The sequence below is a fragment of the Talpa europaea genome (assembly GCF_964194135.1).
Source record: "Talpa europaea genome assembly, chromosome: 10".
Taxonomy (NCBI): Eukaryota; Metazoa; Chordata; class Mammalia; order Eulipotyphla; family Talpidae; genus Talpa; species Talpa europaea.
In genome coordinates this window covers 7232717-7255535 of record NC_140077.1, presented here as the reverse complement: position 1 = coordinate 7255535, position 22819 = coordinate 7232717, and the positions used below count along the sequence as shown (strand labels likewise).

At 55.1% G+C, this 22819-nt stretch overlaps 1 protein-coding gene across 2 annotated transcripts; it reads left to right on the top strand.

Annotated features, from left to right (window-relative positions):
• Positions 1–1189: 1189 nt before the first annotated feature.
• BAG3 (BAG cochaperone 3) lies at positions 1190–21869 on the top strand (the record flags this gene model as incomplete). 2 transcript variants are annotated; one of them, XM_084245624.1, is made up of 4 exons in its annotated part: positions 1190–1369; positions 16200–16535; positions 17918–18319; positions 20937–21869. In XM_084245624.1, the coding sequence occupies 4 exons, from the start codon at positions 1190–1192 to the stop codon at positions 21738–21740; spliced, it is 1722 nt and encodes a 573-aa protein (XP_084101750.1). In that variant the 3' UTR covers positions 21741–21869. The 2 variants fall into 2 exon arrangements, with proteins under 2 accessions (XP_084101750.1, XP_084101749.1); XM_084245623.1 differs by having other exon boundaries at positions 20934–21869.
• Between the last annotated feature and the right edge of the window lie 950 nt (positions 21870–22819).

Genomic DNA, 22819 nt, shown 5'->3' with positions numbered 1-22819 from the left:
GAACCACTCCGCACGCTCAGAGATCTAAAATGGACCCTCCCAGACGTTCTCTTTTCTCAGAGGAATCGTGGGGCTTGGTTGAGTTTACAAGTGCCACCACCATGGAATCAACCCAAAAAATGAGCGTCAATGATTCGGTTCAGTCGCCACTTGCCAAGTGGAGGTTAACAATTAAGATGACAAGAATCAGCCTCTATCTCACACACACACACACACACACACACAGACCAAAGCCCCCAAAATGATTTTTCTTTAAAATTGTTCATTGCAGTGAAAGTTTCTGCAGCTGAGCTAGGAGGCTCCCGAGGATAAACCCAGGGGCGCACGCAGTCTTTCTGGGGTTGCTAAAGGACAGCAGGTGAGTTCCAGAGCTGCTCCCCAAGGCCCTTAATCCCGGAGTGATTAAAACGAAACTGAGGGCCGTCCTCGTCCCGAGCCATTCATTACATGGGGTGCAAGGCGGGGGGGGGGGGTGCGGCGATGGGCGAGTCTCCTTCCTCCGAAAACCAAAGGCTTTAATGCCTAACGATGACTTTTATTTTTACACGCAGGAGCGGCGGCGGCCCGGCGCGGACTCCCAGGCCCGGGAACACCCACAAGCTGGAAGAAGTGGGGGCGCGGCTGAGCCCGAAGCCGGCCTAGGGCGCACGGAGGACGCCCCGGGGCTCGCCGGCCCCGCAGGCCCCTCGCCGGGCGCGCCCCTCCCCGGGGCGCCGGGCACCCGCCGACGCCCCCCTCCCCGCGGGCGCAGGGGGCGCGGGGGCGGGGGAGGGGCGGCCCCGAGGCCCCGCCCCGCCCCGCCCCGCCCCGATTATAGCCCATGACTCAGGGCGGAGCTCCGCATCCAACCCGAGCCGCCGCCAACTCTCTGGATGGGACCAGAAGTTTCTAGCCGGCCAGTTGCTGCCTCCCTTTGTCGCCTCCGTCCCCCTTGGCAGCGGGGAGGCTATTTCCAGACACTTCCACCCCTTTCGGGCCACGTCACCCCCTCCCTCAATTCATAAGGGCGCCCGGCGCCGGCCTCGGGACACGTCGCGGCGCGCACGGCCCGCACCCGCCCCGCCGGAGGAGCCCGCGCCCGCCCCGGCCCGCACCCGCCCAGCCCCGCACCCGCCCCGCCGGAGGAGCCCGCGCCCGCCCCGGCCCGCACCCGCCCAGCCCGGCCCAGCCCGGCCCAGCCCGGCCCAGCATGAGCGCAGCCACCCACTCCCCGGTGGTGCCGATGGCGTCCGGCAGCGGCGACCGCGACCCGCTGCCCCCCGGCTGGGAGATCAAGATCGACCCGCAGACCGGCTGGCCCTTCTTCGTGGACCACAACAGCCGCACCACCACGTGGAACGACCCGCGCGTGCCCCCCGAGGGCCCCAAGGTGAGCCGGGCTCGACGGCCAGGGCGCGGGCCGGGGCGCGGGGCCCAGAGGTCGGCGAGGGCCCCGGGGCGCCCGGACACCCCGGGCGCCGGCTCCCCGGGCGCCCCGCCGCGTGCCTCGAGCCGGGTCGCCCGGAGCCGGGTCGCCCTGCGCACCCTTGGGGGCCGGGGCTCGGGAGGGAGGGAGCGAGGGGTGGGGGGTGCCCGTCCCGGGGCCAAACGCAGCCCCGGAGCTGCGATCCGCGCGGCCCGGTTCGCAGGGCCGAGGCCCAGGGCGGGCGCCGGCCGGGCGCGCACAGAGCGGCCTGGGCAGCCCCCGAGGCCGGCGAGGCCTCTGCGCCGCCGCCGCTGGGCCGAGGTCCGGCGCCCTCCGGGCTGGGCTCGCGCCGGGGCAGAGGCCGGGGCCCGGCTGGCGCGGGGGGCGCGGGGTTCGCCCCGGTGAGCTCCTGCCCCGGGCGAGGGTCTCTCCTCTTGGACAGTGACTCAGGAAACCCGAGCAAAGGCTTCCCCCCCCCCCCTGCCCGGATTTCAAATTAAAACCGTGTTGTTTTGAAACTTTTCAATAAGAATAAACCCTAGTATGACTTGTTCAACCAAGACGTTCTTCTCCCGGGCAGTCTCCAGGCTGAGGATGTGCGCCTTCCTCGTAGGGCCCGGGCGCCCCGCGTTGCCTCACCCTGGCCAGAGCGAGAATGATGTTGTAATGGCATACGTTCCCTTCTTTGTTAGGGCATTAAAATACCTCGGATTTGTTTCTAATACCCAAGTAACTGAGTCGTAGTCCTTTTGTGAGCGCAGCAGATGTGTGCCTGATATACTCCTGAACCCTTAGGAGCACGCTCGTTTGGAAAGATAAATATGGAATCATCCTCTTAATTTAAAAAAAAAAAATGTGTCCTCGTACTACTCTTGCAACTTGCTATAAATTTTCTTTTCCAAAAGGAAAAGCTTGGCAAAAAAGATCAAGTTAGAGAAAGGGTAATATGCTATCCAGGCCAAATAAAAGTAAAAACCCATAAAGAGCTGATACATTATTTTGAAGATTCAGAAATTCACAGAATGAAAGACACTTTGTACAAAGAAAGACCTGAATCATCACCTTCATTTCTGTGCACTTTTTTTTCCTTAAAAATATAGAAACTTTGGTGCCCAACGGTGAGATGTACGTTCGGCAACTTAACATTTCTTCAAAACTGTGTGATTGATGTGAAAATGAGCATGATGTGAATTATCTGAGATGGGCACACACACACACACACACACACACGTATGTGCTTTTCTACACATCTGTTCCGGCAGTAATTGGGTGAAACTAATCTTCATCCCCAAACGGTCCGGTTCCTGCGGCCTGCATGAATGTGGATTGTTAGCGTGCTTAAAAAAAATTATCTGCTGTCACCCTTTGTGGTGAGTGAAGCTCAAGTATGAACATATCCACCTGAGTGCAGGGTAAGACCCGGGTTGTCAGCTCTTTGTTTTCAATGTGAAACTCACCCAGCAAGTTGAGATCTTCCTGCACCCATCCTGTGAATGGGCTTGGCCCTGCTTATGGTTTCGTAAACCTTTTCATGGGAAAAAACAGGTTGAGTTACTCCTATAATTGCTCTCAGTAAATAGAAATTCTGGCTACCCAATCAGAAGTCTGATGCTGGAAAAATTGATTTGAAGATTTAACAGAAGTTTGAAAGGCCCTTCGAGATCTTCTAGATCAGCCTCTGTATTTTCCTGGTAAAGAAAGCTCAAGAGTGTTTCCAAAGGTCACTCAGCTGATACTGAAGCCCAGATTGAACTGCAGCCGAAAGGCCCGTTAAGAGGCAGTGCATGGCTCAGTAGAAGGGAGAGGGGCTTGGATTTTTATGAAACGGAGAAGTATGCAGACTGGCATACTGGGTTATTTTTGTGTCCTCCCAGCATTGGGTGGCTGACCTCTGTGCTGGGACTGCTTGGATGGCGGTCACTGGATGTCATCAGCTGAAGAAATGAGTTCTCTTTACCAAATTAACTACTCGAAGCTGGTTGGCCTGGCACCAGAACTTAAGAGGACTGACGTGCAGCTCATTGCTCTCTGGGCTGGCTTCAGTGCTTTGATAGCCACAGAACATCAGGGTGACTAATTCACTTTCGCTTCTTTAAATTCTATCTGCTCCAGACTTAAGACAACGGAAAATCCCTCAGTACTATTTTATGTTAGAAATCCTTTTCTTAATCCGTAATGAAAAAAGACCCTGGTGTAAAACAAAGGGCGATTTGGGGAGAGCTGAGCTACGAGGATCCTCAGAGCATCCTCACCTTAGAGAGGAGGTGCCCTCAGTCATTGCAAAGCTATTTGTTGAGCATAGAAAACAGCAGAAGCCCCTTCGAGGGCGGGGTGGGGGTTGCAGGAAGACAGCTTTTGGGTGTTACAGTCTGACCGTGTTACTAAAGGAAAAGGACTTTTGCGGAAAGAAGAAAAACAGCAGAACTTTGTGTTTTGTTTTATAGTCTGGCACTCACAGGCGATCCTCCCAGAGCCCCTGAAGTGTTGGAGTGACCCTCTCCATTTCTGGGTGAGGGGGTGGGGGTGGGGCGAGTGAAAGCAAGTGTCTGGCCCCTGGTTGCAAAGGGGGGGCTGGCAGAGGCAGAACATTGGACTTTATCCAGCTCCGCTCTGAGCAGTGGAGCCTCCCCCTCTGCAGTCTCCCTGTGGTCCAATTCTTTGCGCACTTGGGTTTCCCGTTAATCTCCTGGCAAGTTCATACCAGTCTTGGCCCCTTCCCTGGCAGGGAGGCTGGTGTTCTCCTTGGAGTCGGGAGATGCACAGTGCCCAGGCAGCCGCTCCCCCTGCTCTCCTTACGGGATAAACAGGTCAGGTAGGAGCAGGGCACTGGCTGCTCCCTCACCAACCTCCCTGGGACTAGGAGACCCTCCTTGTAGGAGGAGATTGAGTCCTAAGCCTGGCAGGCTCCAACAAAGACTTTCAGGGGCACAGATTGCTGGTCGAATCACCCCTACGCCACCACCCCCACAGCCCCCCATGTTGAATCTGTTTGCTCAGAGTGGGACGCAGAAATCTGTAAGTCAAAAAAGCTTCCCTGATGATTCTGCTTCTACCAGAGTGATATCTGGGAGCCACTGATGGACGGTGGGGGAGCTGTGACTCCGTGTTTGCTATACGTGGGCCCTGGAACCCCTCAAGTAGCACCTGCCTAGCACCTGACCCTACATTTTCCGTCTTGGTGAAACTGGCTTCTGGGGTGTGAATGAAGCGGGTGGGCGTGGGAAGGGATGGAGACTGGCAGGATGGGTGTGGGGAAGCGGTAAGAGCCTCCTGTTCTCCAGGAAGAAGTGAGCCGGAGTGTTTCCTCCCTGGCTGCCCTGCCCCCCCCTGCACAAGCTCACCATAGTCGTTTGACAGATTACACTCCGGCCTGTGAGAGAGAGAGGCAGGACCAGCCTTTCAGAGGAAATTGAAAATGCTTTGAGTTATGATTGAAGGAGAGAAACCCATTTATTCTGCTTCAGGTTCAGCAGAGCCTCCTGAATTTTCTTCAAGATGAGCTCATTCTGCTCGTGGGGGATCGATTGCAAGCTCTTGTGCCTCTTAGCGGAGCCAGAGCACAGTCAGGAAGTGAGCGAGTGGCCATGCTTTCCTCTGTATTTCGAGCCAGTTGGAGTCAGCGCAGCAAATTCCTTCGAGACTGATGAACAGTGATTTGCTGGGGAGGATAAAGAGGGTAGCCCAGTGCCGCAGGAGTCCAGCTCACCCAGGACCTTTCTTTTCCCCTTTCAAGAAGGCTGTGCTAGGCTTGGCACACGCTGATTTGTCCCCTGTTTTGTAGCGTGGATTCGTCCTTTATGGGGGCAGCGTGGTACACGGGACGGTGGTGGTGGTTGGTGTTAGCCAGGACCCAGGAAGGCTTAGCTGTCTGATGCTCTTAGGGGGCCGGGGGAGCTGGTGGTGAGTCAGAGAGCTTCACAGCACCCATGAGGCTTGATTAGTGCTGTCCTTGTTTCTGGAATGACACACGGTTGACTTCCATAAACCACTCTACATGTTCAGTGCTTCCTATTGACATTTAAAAATACCCGATGTTGATCATCAAAAATAGGAAGCCAAGCATCATCCAAACCTACTCTTATCCTTCAGACTTTCGCTGTTTTCATGTTGCTCCTGAATATTAAAGGCACTTTTTCATAGGAAAACTGGGAGCATTACACAAGGGCTTTGCTTGTCAGGAACCCCGAGACCCTGCATCCTGATGAAGACCAGAGAACCTTCTGTCACCTGACTGTGGTGTCCTCAGCCCTTCCTGGCTCCCCAGTGCTAGCGAATCTGACCTGCACCCCCCTATTCTCTCCCAGCTCACCCAGGTCTCAGACTCACAGCTGGACTTTTGAAGCTAAACTCCAGATCCCCTCCTTCTGCGGACGTGGGAAGTGCCTCACCCCCCCACCCCCCCTTCACGTTGCACCTGACGTGATGAAGTCTGTAGGTTTTCCCATGAAGAGTTCCTTGGGGGCCATGGCAGCTTTTCAGGAAGCCAGGCAGCTGGCAAAGCTTCTTTAGGAAGAAACAAACCTAATATCTTTTTGTCTGTCAACATATTTATATACATGTGCCAGACACTGGAAGGTTCCTGTACAAACTTCTCTCTTCAACAAACCCTCCAAACAGCTCTCTGAGCTAGAAACTACTAGGTGTGTCCAATGCGTGAGAAAACAGATTTGGAGAGGGGACATGGGTGTCCTGAGACCTGTCGGCTGGGACAGAACAGAAGGTCCTTGGGGGGCTGGGAGGACCTGAGGGAGAGACAGACTTGTCCCTGGGGGTCCAGCTGCTTCTCCAAAGTCCTTCCTACCCAGTGCTTGCCAGGCACAGCCCCAGGGATAAACAGCCTTGAGTTCACCTCTGTACGGGCCGGTCAGAAATGCTGGCTTCTTGCCTGAACCCAGGAGATGGGCCAAGTCCTCGCTCCTCATTCATCCCTGAATCCTGCTGCCGGCCACCACCTCCCTGTCAAACGCCACGCAGAGCGCGGTGTTGTTGCTTTGATGCTCTTTTCCACAGCGTTTCCCACATTGTCTGGTTGGGAGCAGGCTGGCCCTGCTCTGCACTCCACGAGGCTCCAACTGGAGTCTTCCTTCCCGAAGGTGGAAGGTGCCGTTTGGCTGCCTTGCCTTGGGGTCACGTCCCTCTGGGCTGAGCCTTTGACTGTCTCATCTTTCACCCTTGCAGTGACTGGCAGGGCCTCAGGCCCAGTAAGAATCCAGTGATTTGGTGTGGAGAAGAGTAAAATGTGGGCCCGGGCTCCAGTGAGGGCAGGCTGGTTAAAGGGTGTGTAGACCCCCTGTGTGTGGCTGGTGTCCCTCTGCGGGGTCCCCACGCTGCAGTGTGGCCCCCGACTGCACACACCTCCAGAGGCCTGCTTCTTTTTTTCTTGAATTTCTGAATGGCCTTTTCTCCACCGAGGACGTGGGTGTTGATTCTGTCGGTTCATCCTGCTGGATTTAGAGAAGCTCTTTTGTGTCCCCAGCAGTGACACAGCATCTTGGAGCGGGCCTGCTGCGCACTGGGAGCTGCTGGCGGCAGACACGCTAATCCACAGCTGCTCAGCGAGCTGCCTGGGGCGCTGCGAACCAAGTCTCCCGTCATTTTTTTCCCCATGTGGCTGGCAGTCGGCTCAGACTGCTTCTTACTCACTGTCAATTCAGAAAAGCCCAGAATTGCTGATTGCTCGCTGCTGACATCAAGTGCCTGGAAGTGGCTCGGCTGCCCTGGTGCCCCCAGCACAGCGCCGAGTCCCCAGTAAGAGGAGATGAGCCTCCTTCAGGAAATGCCTTGCCATTCTGTTGGGGAGCAAACATTTCCACTTTCAAAATCACTTCCTTAGTATTCATTAAAGTAGAGCTGAAGGTGGGCTTTTTATTTTTTCAGTTATTTTGGTGGGCTTAGGACAGCGAATGAGTGAACAGTTTACATGCTGGAACTGCAGGGCAGGTCAGCACGGGGGTGCAGAGGGCAAGGCTGCCCTCGCTCTTTGACTCCTGCAGGTAGTCCTACCCCAGGGCACGCTGGAGCAGAGACCCGCTCTCCGGCTCTCCTGCAGGTGGATCTGGGTCTTCTCCCCCCAGAAGCCCCAAGCTGGGCGCGTGCAGAGGCCCGGGGCTGTGGTGACTCAGAACTGGCTGCTGCCCTTACTCTCCCTGCCAGCCTTGGCCAGGCAATGACTCAGCAGGGAGCAATGGCTCCCTGACACGGAGCACGCTCGAACTGAATGTTCCAGGTTTGCGCCTCAGCCCAGCTTGACCGGGCAAAATGAAGTGCTTCTCTTCCTTCAGCCTTTTACCCCAGGAAGATGGCTTGAGAACATTACCGCAGACACTTGTCACACAGTGCACAGGTGGCAGGAATAGTGAGAGGTAACAGATCCTTGGAGTCTAGTGATCTCAGATAAACAGCCCGCCCTCGTGCGCCTCAGTCTCCCCTTTTGTAAAATGAGCATAGCAAGTACCTGTCCAGCAGGGCTGTGGGAACTCTTGTTCCCACCTGCTTTTATGACACAGGAAGAGTCCTTCTGGGATCCCTGCAGGGGCTGCCGCCTCTTTATTTGGGACCCGAAACTCTGGGGGCCACCTTGAGTTCCAGAGAATTCTAATAGTTAACTGAGAGCAACTACAGTAAGTCACTTTGGACTTTTAGGCATCAGGGGGCCCAGGGCTATGGGGGCGCAGGGCTGTGGGGGCCCAGGACTGTGGGAAATGTTGAGTCAGGGTGTGATCACACTCATGAGCACGCTATCCATGGAAACGCCTGTGCCTCCACCCACAAGTAGGACTGACAGGTAGACACTTGGCTTTCCCCACAGAAGGCCGTTCTTGGTCATGGGTGTGTCTGCAAGCAGATAGGCCTGAAGTCTTGTTTCTCAGAAGCAAGGCCTCCTCTCCCGCCTGCCTTGTGCCACTTCCCACTGCCTTGCTCTCCTTTGACTCCCACCGCCGGGGGCCTGTAGGCATCGGGCAGGAACTCAAGCCAGGAGGTCGATGAAAGCTCTTGGGCCTTCTGCAGCCTCCACCAGACATGCAGCCCACAGCCCCATCAGCCCGTAGACTTCCCCACCCCCAACCTGCCCTCCCCTGAAAACAGGCCTGGGGTGTTGCTCCTGCACTGTTTACCCTACGCTCTGACTCCTAGGGAGGCGTCTCCACTGGCGCCCCTGTGCGGATGTGGGACTGTGCTGGCAGGAACAGACAGCTAAGTCAGGGCCAGCTGTTGCTACTGCTGCTTTGGACCCAGTTCTGAGTGCAGGTGGAAGGAGAGGGAGGGGTCTTCTCATTGCCATACCCCCCTGCCCGTGTGGTGGTTGGGGCAGGGATGTTTTGAAAAGCTGCCCCCCCCAGGACTCCCCCTCGAGGTCCCCACACTGGTCCGAGAAGGTCTGCTCTTGCTCAGGCTGCAGGTAGTGGATGGAGATTTCTTTCTTGGGGGGAAATTGTGCTTTGTAGAGAATGCCTGTCTGACAAAGCGCTGCAACCCTGATACCAGGAAAGACCCCCGTGGCTGGTGTCTAGTGGGCAGAGGCTGGGGACAGACCAGTGCTCCCCTGGAGCACGAGGCAAGTCCTTGAGAAACCATGAATTGTACCCTGAGGAGGTCTCCGTCTCAGTTCAGACAGTTTGCTTCCTGCTTTGCAAATTGCAGGTACTTTTCCACTGTGATTTCCATCCATTGATTAAAACAGGTGCTGCTACATTTTTCTGAAGTGGAGGGAAGTAGGTAGTCGGTAATTCCCCAGGTTCTGGGCCTGGTTCTGCAGTAACTTCCCTTGTGACCGTGGTCACATCTGCCCCACGGATCCTTGAGGGGGCTGCAAGGGTGGGTGGGACACTGGGGAGGCTGCGTGCTGACCAAGCCTCCAGCTCTCCTGCCGGCAGGGGAGCAGCGCCCAGAGACTCGCTGGTGGTAGGATGCTGGGGAGGCACCAGCAGATGATGCTCCCGGGGGATACTCCTACCCCTGCTAGACTTGGCTTTCCTCACCAGCTCCCAGGGGCATGTGTGCCAGGAGCAGTCTCTGCAGATTGGGCTTTGATGCTCAGCCCTGAGTTTGCCCGGAGTGCAGGCAGGATTGGGGCCTGTGGACGAGAGGCGTGTAGAGGACCTGGAGTTGGTTCTGACTGTGTTTAATTCCAGGTTATGAAATTTCAGCTACAGTTCTCAGAGAAAATGGCATCTTAGCTAAGTTGTGCTCTTAAGGTTCTCAGATAAAGGGGTTTCTAACTCTACCAGGTGAGAGTTCTGACTGAGCATGATGAGACCATCAAGGAGCCAGCCTTTGTAAACCACAGGCCACGTCAACTGCTGCTCAAGAAAAACCAGGTCCATCATAACTCTTTGTGGAATGAGGGAGGGTGATTATATAGGAGCATGGACTGTTCTTATGGAGAAAGAGTTTTCTGGTGACTTCCTCCTGCCTTATTTCACTTAGATCTTGCAAAGATCCCTTGGAGGTATGGGATTTTTTTTTTTAAAGATTTATTTATTTATGCATACAAGAACTGGGGTGTAAGCCAGAGGTGCAGGGGGTGAGAGGATTCACCAGAGAGAGTAGGGAGGCAGGAGGGTCTACTGAAATACACTGCTGAGGGGAGCAGCGGTGAGGCAGGAGAGGTCTGCTGCGTGGTGCTGCTGGCGATAGCTTGATAGCGCTGTCTTTCACCCCTTTGTCACCAGGGAGGTCCGGGTATGGGATTTGTACAGCTGGGGAAACTGAGTCTTACTAGCCAGGAGCCCTAGATGGCAGCTCAAAGGCCAGGGCTCGTGCTGGTCTGGCCTTTTGTTGGACACAGAAGCAATGTTGAGTTTCCTCTTCCAAAAACAAGCTCCCCCCGAAGAGGCACATTGGGCCTTGCATCTCATTAATCCGGGGATAGAGTATCAGGTGAGCGTCCAGTCACCTGGGATTGCTTAGAGTTTGTGGTTGGCACAGACTGGTCTGACCAGAAGTGTTGTAAGTGGACTTTGGTGGATGTGGACCCCGCCTGTTATTCACAATCGGCCTGTGTCTGCTCCGTGCCCCGCACAGCGCCGGCGCGGTGGTTCCGACCCCTTATCACACTCCAGTGGAAACGGAAGCAATTCCAAGTTTGGCTGTGGGAATGCGAATGGCCATTTTATATATCAAATTGGAACCATACTTGAGTCACATCTACGGCCACCGGACCAAGTGGAAAGTTGGGTAGGAGGTTGAAGCTCAACTTGGGATTTGCACTATAGAAGGAAGTTTTCCTTTTGTTTGCAGCCTGAAAAAGGTGTCCCAAACCAGTTAATTTTGAGCCAAGTCCTAGATACATGGGGAGTTCCAGGATTCCTCATCTTTTTTTCTTTGTTTTAGATATAATCAGTAAAAGTCAACACTGAACCAGTGCCTGGCTGTTGTGGCCTAAAAACCCAGATAATCGGCTCCGTGTCCCACTTAAGCCTCCAGGGCTTCGGGTGGCCCTCGGTGGCTATTGTTGCCAGTTGCTCTCGAATCAGACCACTGCGAAGGCAGCTGTTGGAGGTGCTGAGCCCACTTGGTTAAGAGTGCTGTGCCATGGGGCTGTGGGCTGGGGAGTCCTGAGGGGCATTTCTAGGGTCTAGAGGCCACACAGTGTACAGGGCATGGATGTGGATGGGTTGAAGCAACCCCAGTGCGGAGGTTGGCACCCTGCGGGTGCTGGAGGACTCTTGTTCCCACCTGCTTTTATGACACAGGAAGAGTCCTTCTGGGATCTCTGCAGGGGCTGCCACCTCTTCATTTGGGCCCTGAAACTCTGGGGGCCACCTTGAGTTCCAGAGGGTTCTGATAGTTAACCGAGAGCAGCTAGCGTGGTCACTTTTGACTTTTAGGCATCAACTTTTCCTGGGTTTTGAGTTTTAGGTAGATGGAAATCAGAGGTCACCGCAAAGGGGAGAGCCAGGAGGACCCTGACGCGGTCAGTTCCCGGGTGCGGTGCAGTCCTGCTGGGTCTCACCACATACCTGCTGAAGTGGACTTTCTGGGGCTGGCTGGTGGCGCCCTCTGCCTTCCCTGCACGCCTGGCCCCCGGAGCTGGAGGACCACTGCTTCCCAGAACATTTCTTCTCCCCTGTCCCCCACACCATCCCTTCCCCCTGCCATTTTGCTGCTGAGGAAACAGGCCCAGAAAAGGAATGTGAGCCGCCTGTGGGGCACATGTTTAGGGACAGACCCCAGAGTATAGGACAATCTCCTTCCACCTGCCTCTCCCTGCCTGCCCACGCTGCTGGGGTGAAGTTCAGCCTTAAGCTCAAGGGTCACCCAGGCCCAGACCTGACCGCAGGCTTCTCTGGTAATAATATCTGGTACTTCAGAAGGCAGGTTTCAGCTTCTGGAGTAAATTTTCCTGGTTTTTATCCCATGGAGTGGTTTAGTGCCCTGGGGCACTGAGACACACCTGGGGGGGGATTTTAATCCTTGCACAAGGAATGGAGAATCAACTAATCCATTTTACAAATAAGTGCAGTGAGGTCAGCAGTGCAGGCCCGAGGCGCCTCTTATTTGCTGATGGATCTGATGAGCTTGTGCGCCGGCCTGGCTTCTCTACCCAGGGAGAAGGGTGACAAGCTGAGCTGGGGGACAGGAGCCTAGAACGCCATCAGCACCCTTGGGAAGCTGCAGGCAGGCAGTGAGGAGGCACCAGGCCTTGCTTGGTCCCTGTGACCACTCAATAGCAACTCCCCAGAATCCCGCCTCCAGTGGAGTCAGAGGGGGACAGGTAGAGTCCACCGGAAGGTGCTGTTGTGGCCAGGAGATTCTTCCTGAACCTGTGCTTGAACTTAGACACCTCATGGGACTGAAAAGGCCTGATCTCGGAGGACATAAACACTGTACCGGTATTTCTTTTATTTTTTTTCATTTGAAATTTACCTTTAGAAAACTAGTCTGTAATAGGAACACCATGGAAGAGGCCAAGGACAAGTTGAATCTTTCGGGCAGTGCCTTTTAACACTGGGCTTTGCCATGGGCAGGACTAATGAGAGTCAAATCATGAAGGTGTGAGGCTGGTATTCCCTGGGTGACCTTCTGGGGCGAAGGGGGGTGTTTCACTTGTGATTTGATGAGTCGGGTAGAAATGTTTGCTTTTCTAGCCTGTAAAGTTGATGTGGGTTTTTTTTTTTTTTAACTTACTGTCTAATGCAGTGTTGTTTTTTTTTTAAAGATTTATTTATGCATATAAGAACTGGGGTACAGGCCAGAGGTGCAGGGGGCCGGTGAGAGGATTCATCAGAGACAGAGTGGGGAGCAGAACAGGCGGATGTACTGGAACACACTGCTGAGGGGAGCAGCGGGGAGACAGGAGAGGTCTGCTGCGCCATGTGGGTAGCTCCCTGGCTGGGGAACTTACTGGTGCTACAGAGGCTGCGAACAGCTTCCTAGTGGTGTGCTTATTAACCCCTTGTGCCACCAGGGAGGCCCACAGGGATTTGTTTAGAAAAAACAAATCCCCACCAAGGTGGAAGCTGGGGAGCCTGCCTTCTCATGGAAACTTCTGAAAAGATGTGGGTTTTTATTACATGAGGCTTAACTCACAGAAAGTTGAGGGCTGGAGGAACAGCAGCCTCGGGACCATCGTTCTCACACACGCACACGCCTTCTAGTCTGTGCCGCTGGGCACACCCTTTCTTGGTCAACCCCAAGCTGCTCAGCCCTCACGCCTGGGGCAGCACGCAGGCTTCCCTCATGCAGGCAGCCCCTCCATTCCTTGTCTTCCTGCTGGGACTCTCTTCCTGCCCAGGCCCTCAGCCCTGCTTTGCCCACACTTGTTTCTCTGCCCTGACTTCTTCACCTCATTTCCTGGCGTGTCCTTTCTGCCCTCCTGTCCTGCTGCGGCATCTGGAGTCAGCAGCTCTCAGGGCAGCGAATGGGGCCTCCCTTGCTGCTCCACCCTCTGGGCCTCCAGCCTTATCTTTCCCTGTGGCACCTGCCCCACCCCCTCTCACTGCCCCTGACCCCACCTTCCCTGCAGTGAGCCGAGGTTTCCCCTGCTGATCCTAAGCCATTTAAGACCCAGGTCCTAAACTGACTTCTGGAGGTTGTCTCCCAGGAAGTGCAGAGCGAATCCTCTTCCTCCTTCCCCTTGTCTCCTTCCCTTTTCTTCCCTTTTCTTCTCTTTTAATGGAGGTGCAAACTCCAGTGAGCTGCATCGCTGCCCAGCTGTTGGTGGGCTATCCTGGGAGGAGCCAGGCCTCAGCCAGGCCCCTAGGACGTCTAGGCTGAATCGTGGGGCCTGCGACCCTCGCCTGTTAAACCTGGATAATGTGGGTGGAACGTGGTAGGGGATCGGCAGTGTGGGGGCTCCCAGGAGGTATGTAGTTCCATAGATTTGTTCAGGGAGACCTGCCCGTTTGCCACCCCCTCAGCAGGGTCTTTGAAGACCCTCCCAGTCTCCACCCCTTCCTTCGGGGGCCACCTCCATCTGACTCCTGTCACCATCAGTTAGTCCTTTAGTCTTGATTCCGTTGACATCTGGGGGGGTCTAAGTAGCAGACTGTGTGCCTGTTGGGGGAGGAGAATCGGGTGCTGTGTGCCTCCTGCCAGCCTCCTGGGGTGGCTCCCAGTGACCCCACAGCAGTCCTGCCCGGTGGGTGTTGCCTTGGGAAGGGAATTGAGGCTCACCATGGTTGAGAGAATTACCCCAGATCAGAATAAACCTGGATCCTGTCTAGGGGAGCCTGTGCATTCCCCCATCTGCAGGGCTTCCTGCTTTCCAGGTAGGTTTGCCTCCTGTTTGCTTTATGCTTCCTTAAACTGCCTCAGAGGCCCTGGCTAGGAGGGATCATGCCTTGCTGGTTGGGTGCCCCAGGTGCTTATGTTATAAAGCAACCCCGATATTAAACGGGTTCCTGGCTGTGGGTCCTCACCCACGTGCTTTAAAGGGACTTATGAATACTCTGCTACAGACACACACAAAAAGGTTAATAAAAGGTTTATTTACAAGAGGAAAGGAAATAAGGAAAATGTACAACTATGGGAGAAAATAGGGAAATAAAGTCTTTGATGCGTCCTACCCGATCCGCCGACCTGGAAACCCAAAGTCACTTTCAGAGCTGGCCGCACGCTGCGAGCTGGTGGAGAGCCCAAAATGGGTGCCCCCAAAGCCCACGTGTCTGTCTTTATACTCACTTGGCTGCTTAACCCCACCCTCAGGTCCCAGCCACCTTCCCTTTGGTGGGGATGGGATTTGGAGTTCCCAGTGTCTTTGGCTTTGACCTGGGGTGGGGGTGGAGTCCACAAAGCCTGTATGGAAATAGCTTTGGGACATCCTTTTCCCCCTAACACTTGGTAGCAGGACACTCAGCAGGAGGTAGTCAGTGGAGGCTGGCTCACAGCTCAGCTCCTGGGGTGCCTGGGTGGAGAGGAACAGTGCCCTGAGGTGACCAGCAGAGAAGGGTCCCAGGACTTGTCCAGGCCCCTCTTGGGGCTGGAAGGAAGGGTGCCAGCGTGTGGTTGGAAGGACCTGCCTGGTTTCTGCAGCACCCCGAGCTGCCGTCCTTTTGATGCCTGTTTCACGGCAGCATTTCAGATCTGACTGTGAAGCCTGGACCCTCCCCCTGCTCTTAGGTGCCCCGGGAGTTAAGCAGGCAAAAATAATGCCGCGGCCTGAGCACGTGGCAGTCTAATCTGAGAGTGCCGGTCTGCTGGTGTCCACAAGGACACGGTGTCACCCTGGCCTTTCCCGGGGGTGGAGGCCCTCGGGCAGGGTCTCAGCAGGAGGGAAGCTGCCTGTGGTTCTGAAAGGGCTAAATTCTGGGCTCAGCCTCTTGGTGCACATGCCTGCACACAAACACAGAAGTGAACTCCAGAGCTCCAAACACGAATCAGCCCTCGGCATTCCCTGCTGGTGGCCAGGGCTGCGGCCGTGGCGGTGCACACTGCCCGCTCCTAGATCTCAGCCTCGGCGTTTGTGTGCGGAGAGCTGCCTCCTTAACTGAGGCTCTCCGTAATAGTTCCCCTAACTGGATATGGGCCAATGGCACAAACCCATAGCCCCCTGCTCTGTAAAAGGACTCACTAGTCCTCAGGAGATAAGCCCCGGAGCCGCGGGGGTCCCGACACGGGTTGCCAGCCTCTCCTGGGGAGCAGTGACATCGCCCGGTGAGCGCCGGCCTTGTTGTCTGAAACAAGAGCTCTTTCTGCGGTGCAGCTGGAACTTGGCCTTCTCAGGGGTCCCAAAATAGCCAGGCCGCCGAAGGGAGTACTGCGTGAGAGCTGGAGAGGGACCCCGGCCTGCCCAGCAGGCTTGGCTGCGTTTTAAGAGCCACATAATTAATCCCGGTTTTGTTCTCCTCCTGTGCTGTTTCTGCTTCCCTGCTTGTGTCTCTCCCTTTCTTGCTGCTTGTTCTGAAATTACTCCCGAGGAGGCAGCCCCTGCTGACTGCCCCTTCTCTGCAGAACTTTCCGAACTGTGGCCTGGGTTCTGGTCCAGCACGGCACAATCTCCTTAGGCAGTGTGAGGGCCTCCTGGAAGCTGGGGAGCTGGCTGTCCCTGGTGTGAGGAATTGCATCTTCCTCTGACCGGGGAGACAGTGGTGGGCTGTGAGCTCCTGCACAGACCGCTGCTGTTAGCGCCCAGGGGCCTGTCTCACCAGTTCAGGAAATTGGGGCTTCTCTTGTGCTCAGCAAGTATCTTGGCCCCTTTCTTGATGCTCCTAATTCTTAAAATGCTGGCCAAACTGAAACCTCTGAAGGGAGGGGGTGTCTGGCAGAAGCAGGTGCCTGGAGCAGCCGCGCTCCCTGTGCTCAGCCATCCTGCCTGGATTCTAACCTGCCTGTGTTTTCCTTTCGGCTCTAGGAAACGCCATCCTCTACAAATGGCCCTTCTCGGGAAGGCCCCAGGCTGCTGTCCACTAGAGAAGGCCAGGCGGTGTACCCCCAGCTCCGACCAGGCTACATCCCCATTCCTGTGCTCCACGAGGGCGCCGAGGGCCGACATCCTTTCCACGCCTCTCCCCTGGCTGGGACGCAGCGATTCCGAACCGAGGCGGCCACCGCGGCTCCTCAGAGGTCCCAGTCCCCTCTGCGGGGTGTGGCGGAAGCCACCCAGCCAGATAAACAGTGTGGGCAGGCCGCGGCAGCAGCTGCAGCTGCAGCTGCAGCAGCCCAGCCCCCGGCCTCCCACGGACCTGAGGTAAGGCGAGGTCCTGCCCATGCCGGTGGGGTGCCACCAGGAAGCCGTGCCACGTCCTCGGCTGTTCCCAGACCCTGATGCCAGTGCCCAGGGCCAGGCACCTGATAAACACAGGGCATCTGGGCCTGGCCTGCTGCATCGAGGTCACTCAGCAAAGACGGCTGACGTTGTCCCTGCATGGTGCCCCGGCCTGTCACAGGAGTGTTTTTCAGGTGGGCTGCAGGGATCCCGTGGCTTATTTTTGTTGTTACGGAATTGGGTGCAAATGCATAAAAAGCAAGTGGTGCGGCTGGAACTAGAGGCCTGGCCTTCCGGCTCCCGGTCAGTGTCCGCCGTCCCACCAGGCTTTATGTGTCAGAAGCACGCAGGTGGTGGGAGAACTGCTCGGAGCTGTGTTGATATGAAAATGAGACAGCCTCCCTGCCCTCCCAGGTAGGCCTCCACAGTAAGGAGGCAGGACAGCAGCTGCTTCCTGAGAAGGCGGTGAGCCTCACGCTAACTAAGCTGGTGTCTGAGGCCTAGTTCTCAAGCTGCTTCTTAGCTGAGGGTGAGGCTGGTGCCCCCGAGGGATTCCAAACAGTAGCCCTTTTGGTTTTCCCGTCTGCGGGCCGGGCCCCGTGTCCTCTGGCACTGCTTTTGAGCACCAGGTATCATGCCACTCTGCACCCAGTTGGGATCGTCTGCCCCTATCTGTTTGGCTCCACTGTTTTTTTGGGGGTAAAAACTCAGCAACATTGTGGGGTCACTGGAGGCTCTTCGCCTTTGTTGGGGAAGCAGTACCTATGTGGGTGATGTTCTCATTGCAAAAATCAAAAGTGACGCATTAATGAGAGAAATCTTAACAATCTTGAGCTAACAGGACCCTGGGAAGCCAGCTGGGGAAACACCCTTCCCTCCTGATTTCCCTGGTGAATAGAAGGTGATGTGGCAGGGAAAGGGGCCTGGCCTGTCTGGGCCACACACGGGGACCCACCCAGCTCCCAGTGCCCAGCCAATGAGCTGGGACAGGACTGAGGAAAGAGGAAGGGAAGTCACCAGCAGTCCCACCAGTGGATGGAGTCCCTTCTGTGCGTGGCCCTTGAGCTCATGCACACCTCCAGGGGCTGTCACTGCATCTTCAGGCTGGCCTGGGCACGGGAACAGAAGGGCTGCTCTTCTGTGTTGTACCTGAGACTCTGAAAGCTGTTGAGCTATTAAGAATTGGAACCCAGGCCTCTTGGACGCCAGAGCTCCCAGGCTTCACCCCACATTTTGAAAATGGAAAGGTTGACAGGAGGCCCACTGAGAGGTGTGACCCTGAGCTGCACACAGGATCGAGGTCATAGTGCCAAGGCTCGGGGTCATTCATGGGGCCGGCCTCCTCCACCCTTTGTGTCTTGCAGCGATCCCAGTCTCCAGCCGCCTCCGACTGCTCGTCCTCGTCCTCCTCGGCCAGCCTGCCCTCCTCCGGCAGGAGCAGCCTGGGCAGTCACCAGCTCCCCCGGGGCTACATCCCCATCCCTGTGATCCACGAGCAGAACGTCACCCGGCCGGCCGCCCAGCCCTCCTTCCACCAAGCCCAGAAGACCCACTACCCGGCCCAGCAGGGTGACTACCAGACCCACCAGCCCGTGTACCACAAGATCCAGGGGGACGACTGGGACCCCCGACCCCTGCGGGCCGCATCGCCGTTCCGCCCGCCCGCCCGGGGCGCGTCCAGCCGAGAGGGCTCTCCGGCCAGAAGCACCACGCCCGTGCCCCCGCCGTCGCCCCTCCGCGTGCACACCGTGGTGGACAGGCCTCAGGTATGGGAGTTGGGGTCCTGCCTGGCCACGGCAGCGACTCTGGGGGGGCGGAGAGCTCTGTGCAGGTGCCCTGGGACCCCGCCAGCCCTAACTAGTTCACACACGTGAAATTGGGAGAACGGGGGAGCCCAGAAATGGCTGGTCAGCAGCAGAGCTGCAGGACAAGGGTACAGACGCTCAGCAGGCCCTCTCTGCAGCTTTTGCTCATAGTTTGTTGCAACTTCCTTACACTTCCAGCCACCCTGGTGGGAAACTGTGGGTAGAACTTAGTTAGCATCACACACCTGGGGTGCAGGTTCCTTAGTGCCCCCCATGCCCTTTCAAGGCTCACATACTCTTCCACACAGCTCAGCCTCGACCCCAGCCTTCCAGCTGCTTGTGTCCTTCCTCACTGTTACCCCCATTGCACTGTGCACCCCCGTGCTGCCCATTCCTCGTGCTGTGCCTTTGCTCATGCTCAATCCACCCCCAGAAATGCCTTCACAACCCAAGCTCCCCCATCCTCAAAGGCACCAGCCTGTCACCTCCTCCATGAAGCCTGCTCCTCTTCCTCCCCCGGCGCCTCTTATGAATCTCCTCAGTTTAGCACTTAATGCTTTGCCCCCTTATCAGGTGTGTGTCTTATCTCTTCAGCTCAGCTCCCAGCTTGGCACGCCGGCCCTGGCTCACACCTCCCTCCTCCTCCACAGGGAGGACGGGTAGCTTGCTGAGTAGCTGCCGGGGGTGGTGAAGGTTACAGGCCTGGTCTGCTCCTTTCTTTGGAGACTTTGGGGGGTCATCCTGGAGGGGGAGGGGTCTTCTGATTTCAGCAACTTGTAGCTTCCTTAGTGACAGAGCAGGCAGCAGCCTTGAGCCGCCTCTGGCTGGCACAGTTTTTGGAAGGAAGACCTCCTGTAAACAGTGTGGGTGTCTTTTCACTGTAACTGGTGATCCTGTCCAGCACCCTGTAACAAAGCACCACTTTTTTTGAGCTTTTTTTATTTGTAAATAATTTCAACCTTACAGACATTACAAGTCTTGTACAGAGACACCAGTGTGCCCTTTTCACTGTTGTTACCATGTTGCTGCATGTGCTTTGTCATTTCTTCACTCTCTAAATGGTTTATATAACTGAGATAGAGTTGTAGATATCATGCCCTCTTATCCCCTAGTTACTTCAGCAAATATATTCCCAAGAAACAGGCATTCTCATTCCTAATCCTGATTAGATACAGGAAATCTACATCCTCCCAGTGCTGTTACCTGGTACAGAGACCACTTCCAAGTTTGTACAGCGTCTCCCCCCTCCCTGAGGTCCCGTCCAGGCGCGTGAGCACGACGCTGAGAGGTCGTGTCTTTCATCTCCTTCAGTCTGGAACAGTTCCTCGGCCTATCTTTGCTTCCATGACCTTGACATTTTTGAAGAATACAGCTGGAGGGCTTCCCCTCTGAAGTGTGTCTCAAGTCACTTCTTACTCAACCTTTGCTGTGAGATCCAAGGAGGGGGCTTGTGGCCCTCGCGTGAGTGCTTAAGGGCCAAAGTTGAGGACATCTGAGTTGGCAAAAGACATCTGATGAGATGGGGGTTGCTGGGTTCAACTAGCTAAGTGACCCCCAGGCCCTCACCAGAGCTCAGGAGTCCTGAGTGCCTACTTGCAGAGCAGTGCATGTCTCTCCCATGTATTTCCCATGAGCACTGAACAATATTTACTCCTATTTTCACCTCCTTATCTTTGTTTGACCTCCCTTTTATAGCTTGTTCAAAGAGCCCTTTTTGGAGACTTGCAAGGATTCGACCTTAGCAAACATAGTGGAATTTTATAATTGGAATTGAGAGGACTTTAAAAAATAATGTTGTCCCACTCTTACTTCCCAGTTGATGGAATTGGAGTGTATGTGATTTCTAAAGCTCATGGTACTCTCAGAAGAGCCCAGATGTTTCTGTTCTGGCTGTGCTCATTTCAGAATATATCGCTGTGGCTTATTGTCACATTAAAGAGTGTCTCAGCCCGGGCTAGTGTTAGCTCTGGCACACTGTGCCCAAGAAAAAAGCTTCTAGGGTTAACTATTTTGGGCATCTCACTTATTCTCAAAAAATGCATCAGTCTGGGAAGAAACCATTAGGCTGTCATGGGTTTTAAAAAAAAAAAATTGTAACTGTTCTGAAGCAGGAGATGGGAAGGTCACACCCTGAGCAGGACTGTGCCCACAGTGGACAGGAAGAGGGACGGGTAGAATCAGCACTCCTGGCTGCACCCCACACCCCCACCCAAGGACCCGAGTCACAGGACTTGGCCTGGAGCTAAACCAGCCCAGCAGCCCACGTGAGCTTTAGGCATTTTTGAAAATCAGATTGGTCTTTTCACTGCCAAAGGAACACCTCTACAGTGAGAGGTAACAGGCCCATAGTCTCAGGTGGTAAATGGAGGCATGACAAATGGCCTGGCCTCATACATGATTAATACCTTATTTTTGCTCTGTAACAGCTGTTGGTTGACTTTGAAAATCTCCTTTATACTGTTAAACTTTTAAAAAGCCAATCCCCAGTTCTTTCTAATCGGTACTAGCTACAAGCAACAGCCTGTGACTCTCAGCCAGTTATTAAAAATATCTCTGTGTCCTTGCCTCTCCTCAGCAGCCCATGACCCATCGAGGATCTTCGCCTATTCCCCAACCTGAAAACAAACCAGAAAGCAAGCCAGGCCCAGCTGGACCTGAACTCCTTCCTGGACACATCCCGATTCAGGTGATCCGCAAGGAGGTGGATTCTCAGCCTGTTTCCCAGAAGCCCCCACCTCCCGCTGAGAAAGTAGAAGTGAAGGTTCCCTCTGCCCCAGCTCCTTGTCCTCCCAGCCCCGCTGCTCCTGCTGCCTCTTCTTCTCCCAAGAACGTGGCTGCAGAAGAGAAAGCAGCCCCCAGCCCTGCCCCTGCTGAAGCCACACCCCCCAAACCAGGAGAAGCTGAGGCACCCCCAAAACACCCAGGTGTGCTGAAAGTAGAAGCCATCCTGGAGAAGGTGCAGGGGCTGGAGCAGGCCGTAGACAACTTTGAAGGCAAGAAGACAGACAAAAAGTATCTGATGATAGAAGAGTATTTGACCAAAGAGCTGCTGGCCTTGGATTCCGTAGACCCTGAAGGACGAGCTGACGTCCGTCAGGCCCGGAGAGATGGCGTCAGGAAGGTTCAGACCATCTTGGAAAAACTGGAACAGAAAGCAATAGATGTCCCAGGTCAAGTGCAGGTTTACGAACTCCAGCCCAGCAACCTTGAGACCGATCAGCCGTTGCAGGAAATCATAGAGATGGCAGCAGACAAGAATAAGAAAAATGCTGGAAATAGAGAAGACCCCAAAACTGAACCCCAGCCGCCAGAAACCAAAGAAGGGGCAACGCCAAACCCCAGCAGCACGACAGACTCAGCTGGAAACCCACCAGCACCCTAGTCTCGCCGCGTTCGGCTCCGACCTAGAGACTGGGAACTGACTGTGTGCTGTAGGGAATTTTAAGTTGCATGCATTTCAGAGACTTTAAATCAGTTGGTTTTTACTATTCATAGCTGCTTGATCCGTAGTAACCTGGGTGGAGGTAAAACACACTAATAAAAGGGCTAAGAGGAAAATGACGCTTTTCTTCTGTATTCTTACCCTGTACCATAAAGAAGTTGCTTGTTTCAAAAGTTTAACCCCATTGCTATTGTTTGGGGGCCCTCTCTGTGCCGGGCTACCACGTATAGGCCATGGTTGTGAGCTCTGGACTGAAGGAGTTTGGGGGGACAGATGGGGAGTCTTATTTCCCATCACAAAAGTAAAAAACCCGTTTTACAGAAATGTTGCCATTTAAATGGGATGATTTTCTTCATCTCATAGCTGAAATACCTGATTGTAGCTAGGATAAAATGTGCAAGGAGCATAGGGATATCTGTATGTGGAGTGACTTTAACTGCTACATTTTAAAAAAAGAAAATAAAATAATGTAATGCCAAATGTTGTGGTTTCTAAAACTTTGAAAAGAACAATAGCACCTAGCGTGTCTCTTCCTGGCTCAGGTGAATGGAATGGCAGGGGTGTTTACAAGCCTGGCCTGGACTTGGTAACCTTTCTCCCTGCCCAGCTCCTGAGAGACCAACTCACGGTCACTTGCCAGTCTCAGATTGCAACTAGAACCCAGGGGGTCTTTGCTGTGGACCCAGAGATGAGTGCGCACCTCTTCAGACAGGCCCAGCCCCGGGCCCTTGGACAGCTGCTCTGCCCACCTGGCCTCAGTTGCCTGCCGGCCTCACCTCCCCCCGGGCTGAGCTGCTTCAGGCCAGCACAGGGAAGCCCGCTGCTAGTATTGCCCAGGCTGGGGCCCAGGTCCCCAGAGAAGGGGAATGTGCCTGTGAGTCTTGGGGTCCTCTCTCTGACACTTCTGAGAGCCCCCACACCGGTCCAGGACTGGGTGTCTCCCCAGGTTGGATTCCTAGAAGCCTCGGGTGAGGGATCAGATGCGCCCAGAAGCCACCAGGTGGAAGGATCCTTCCTTC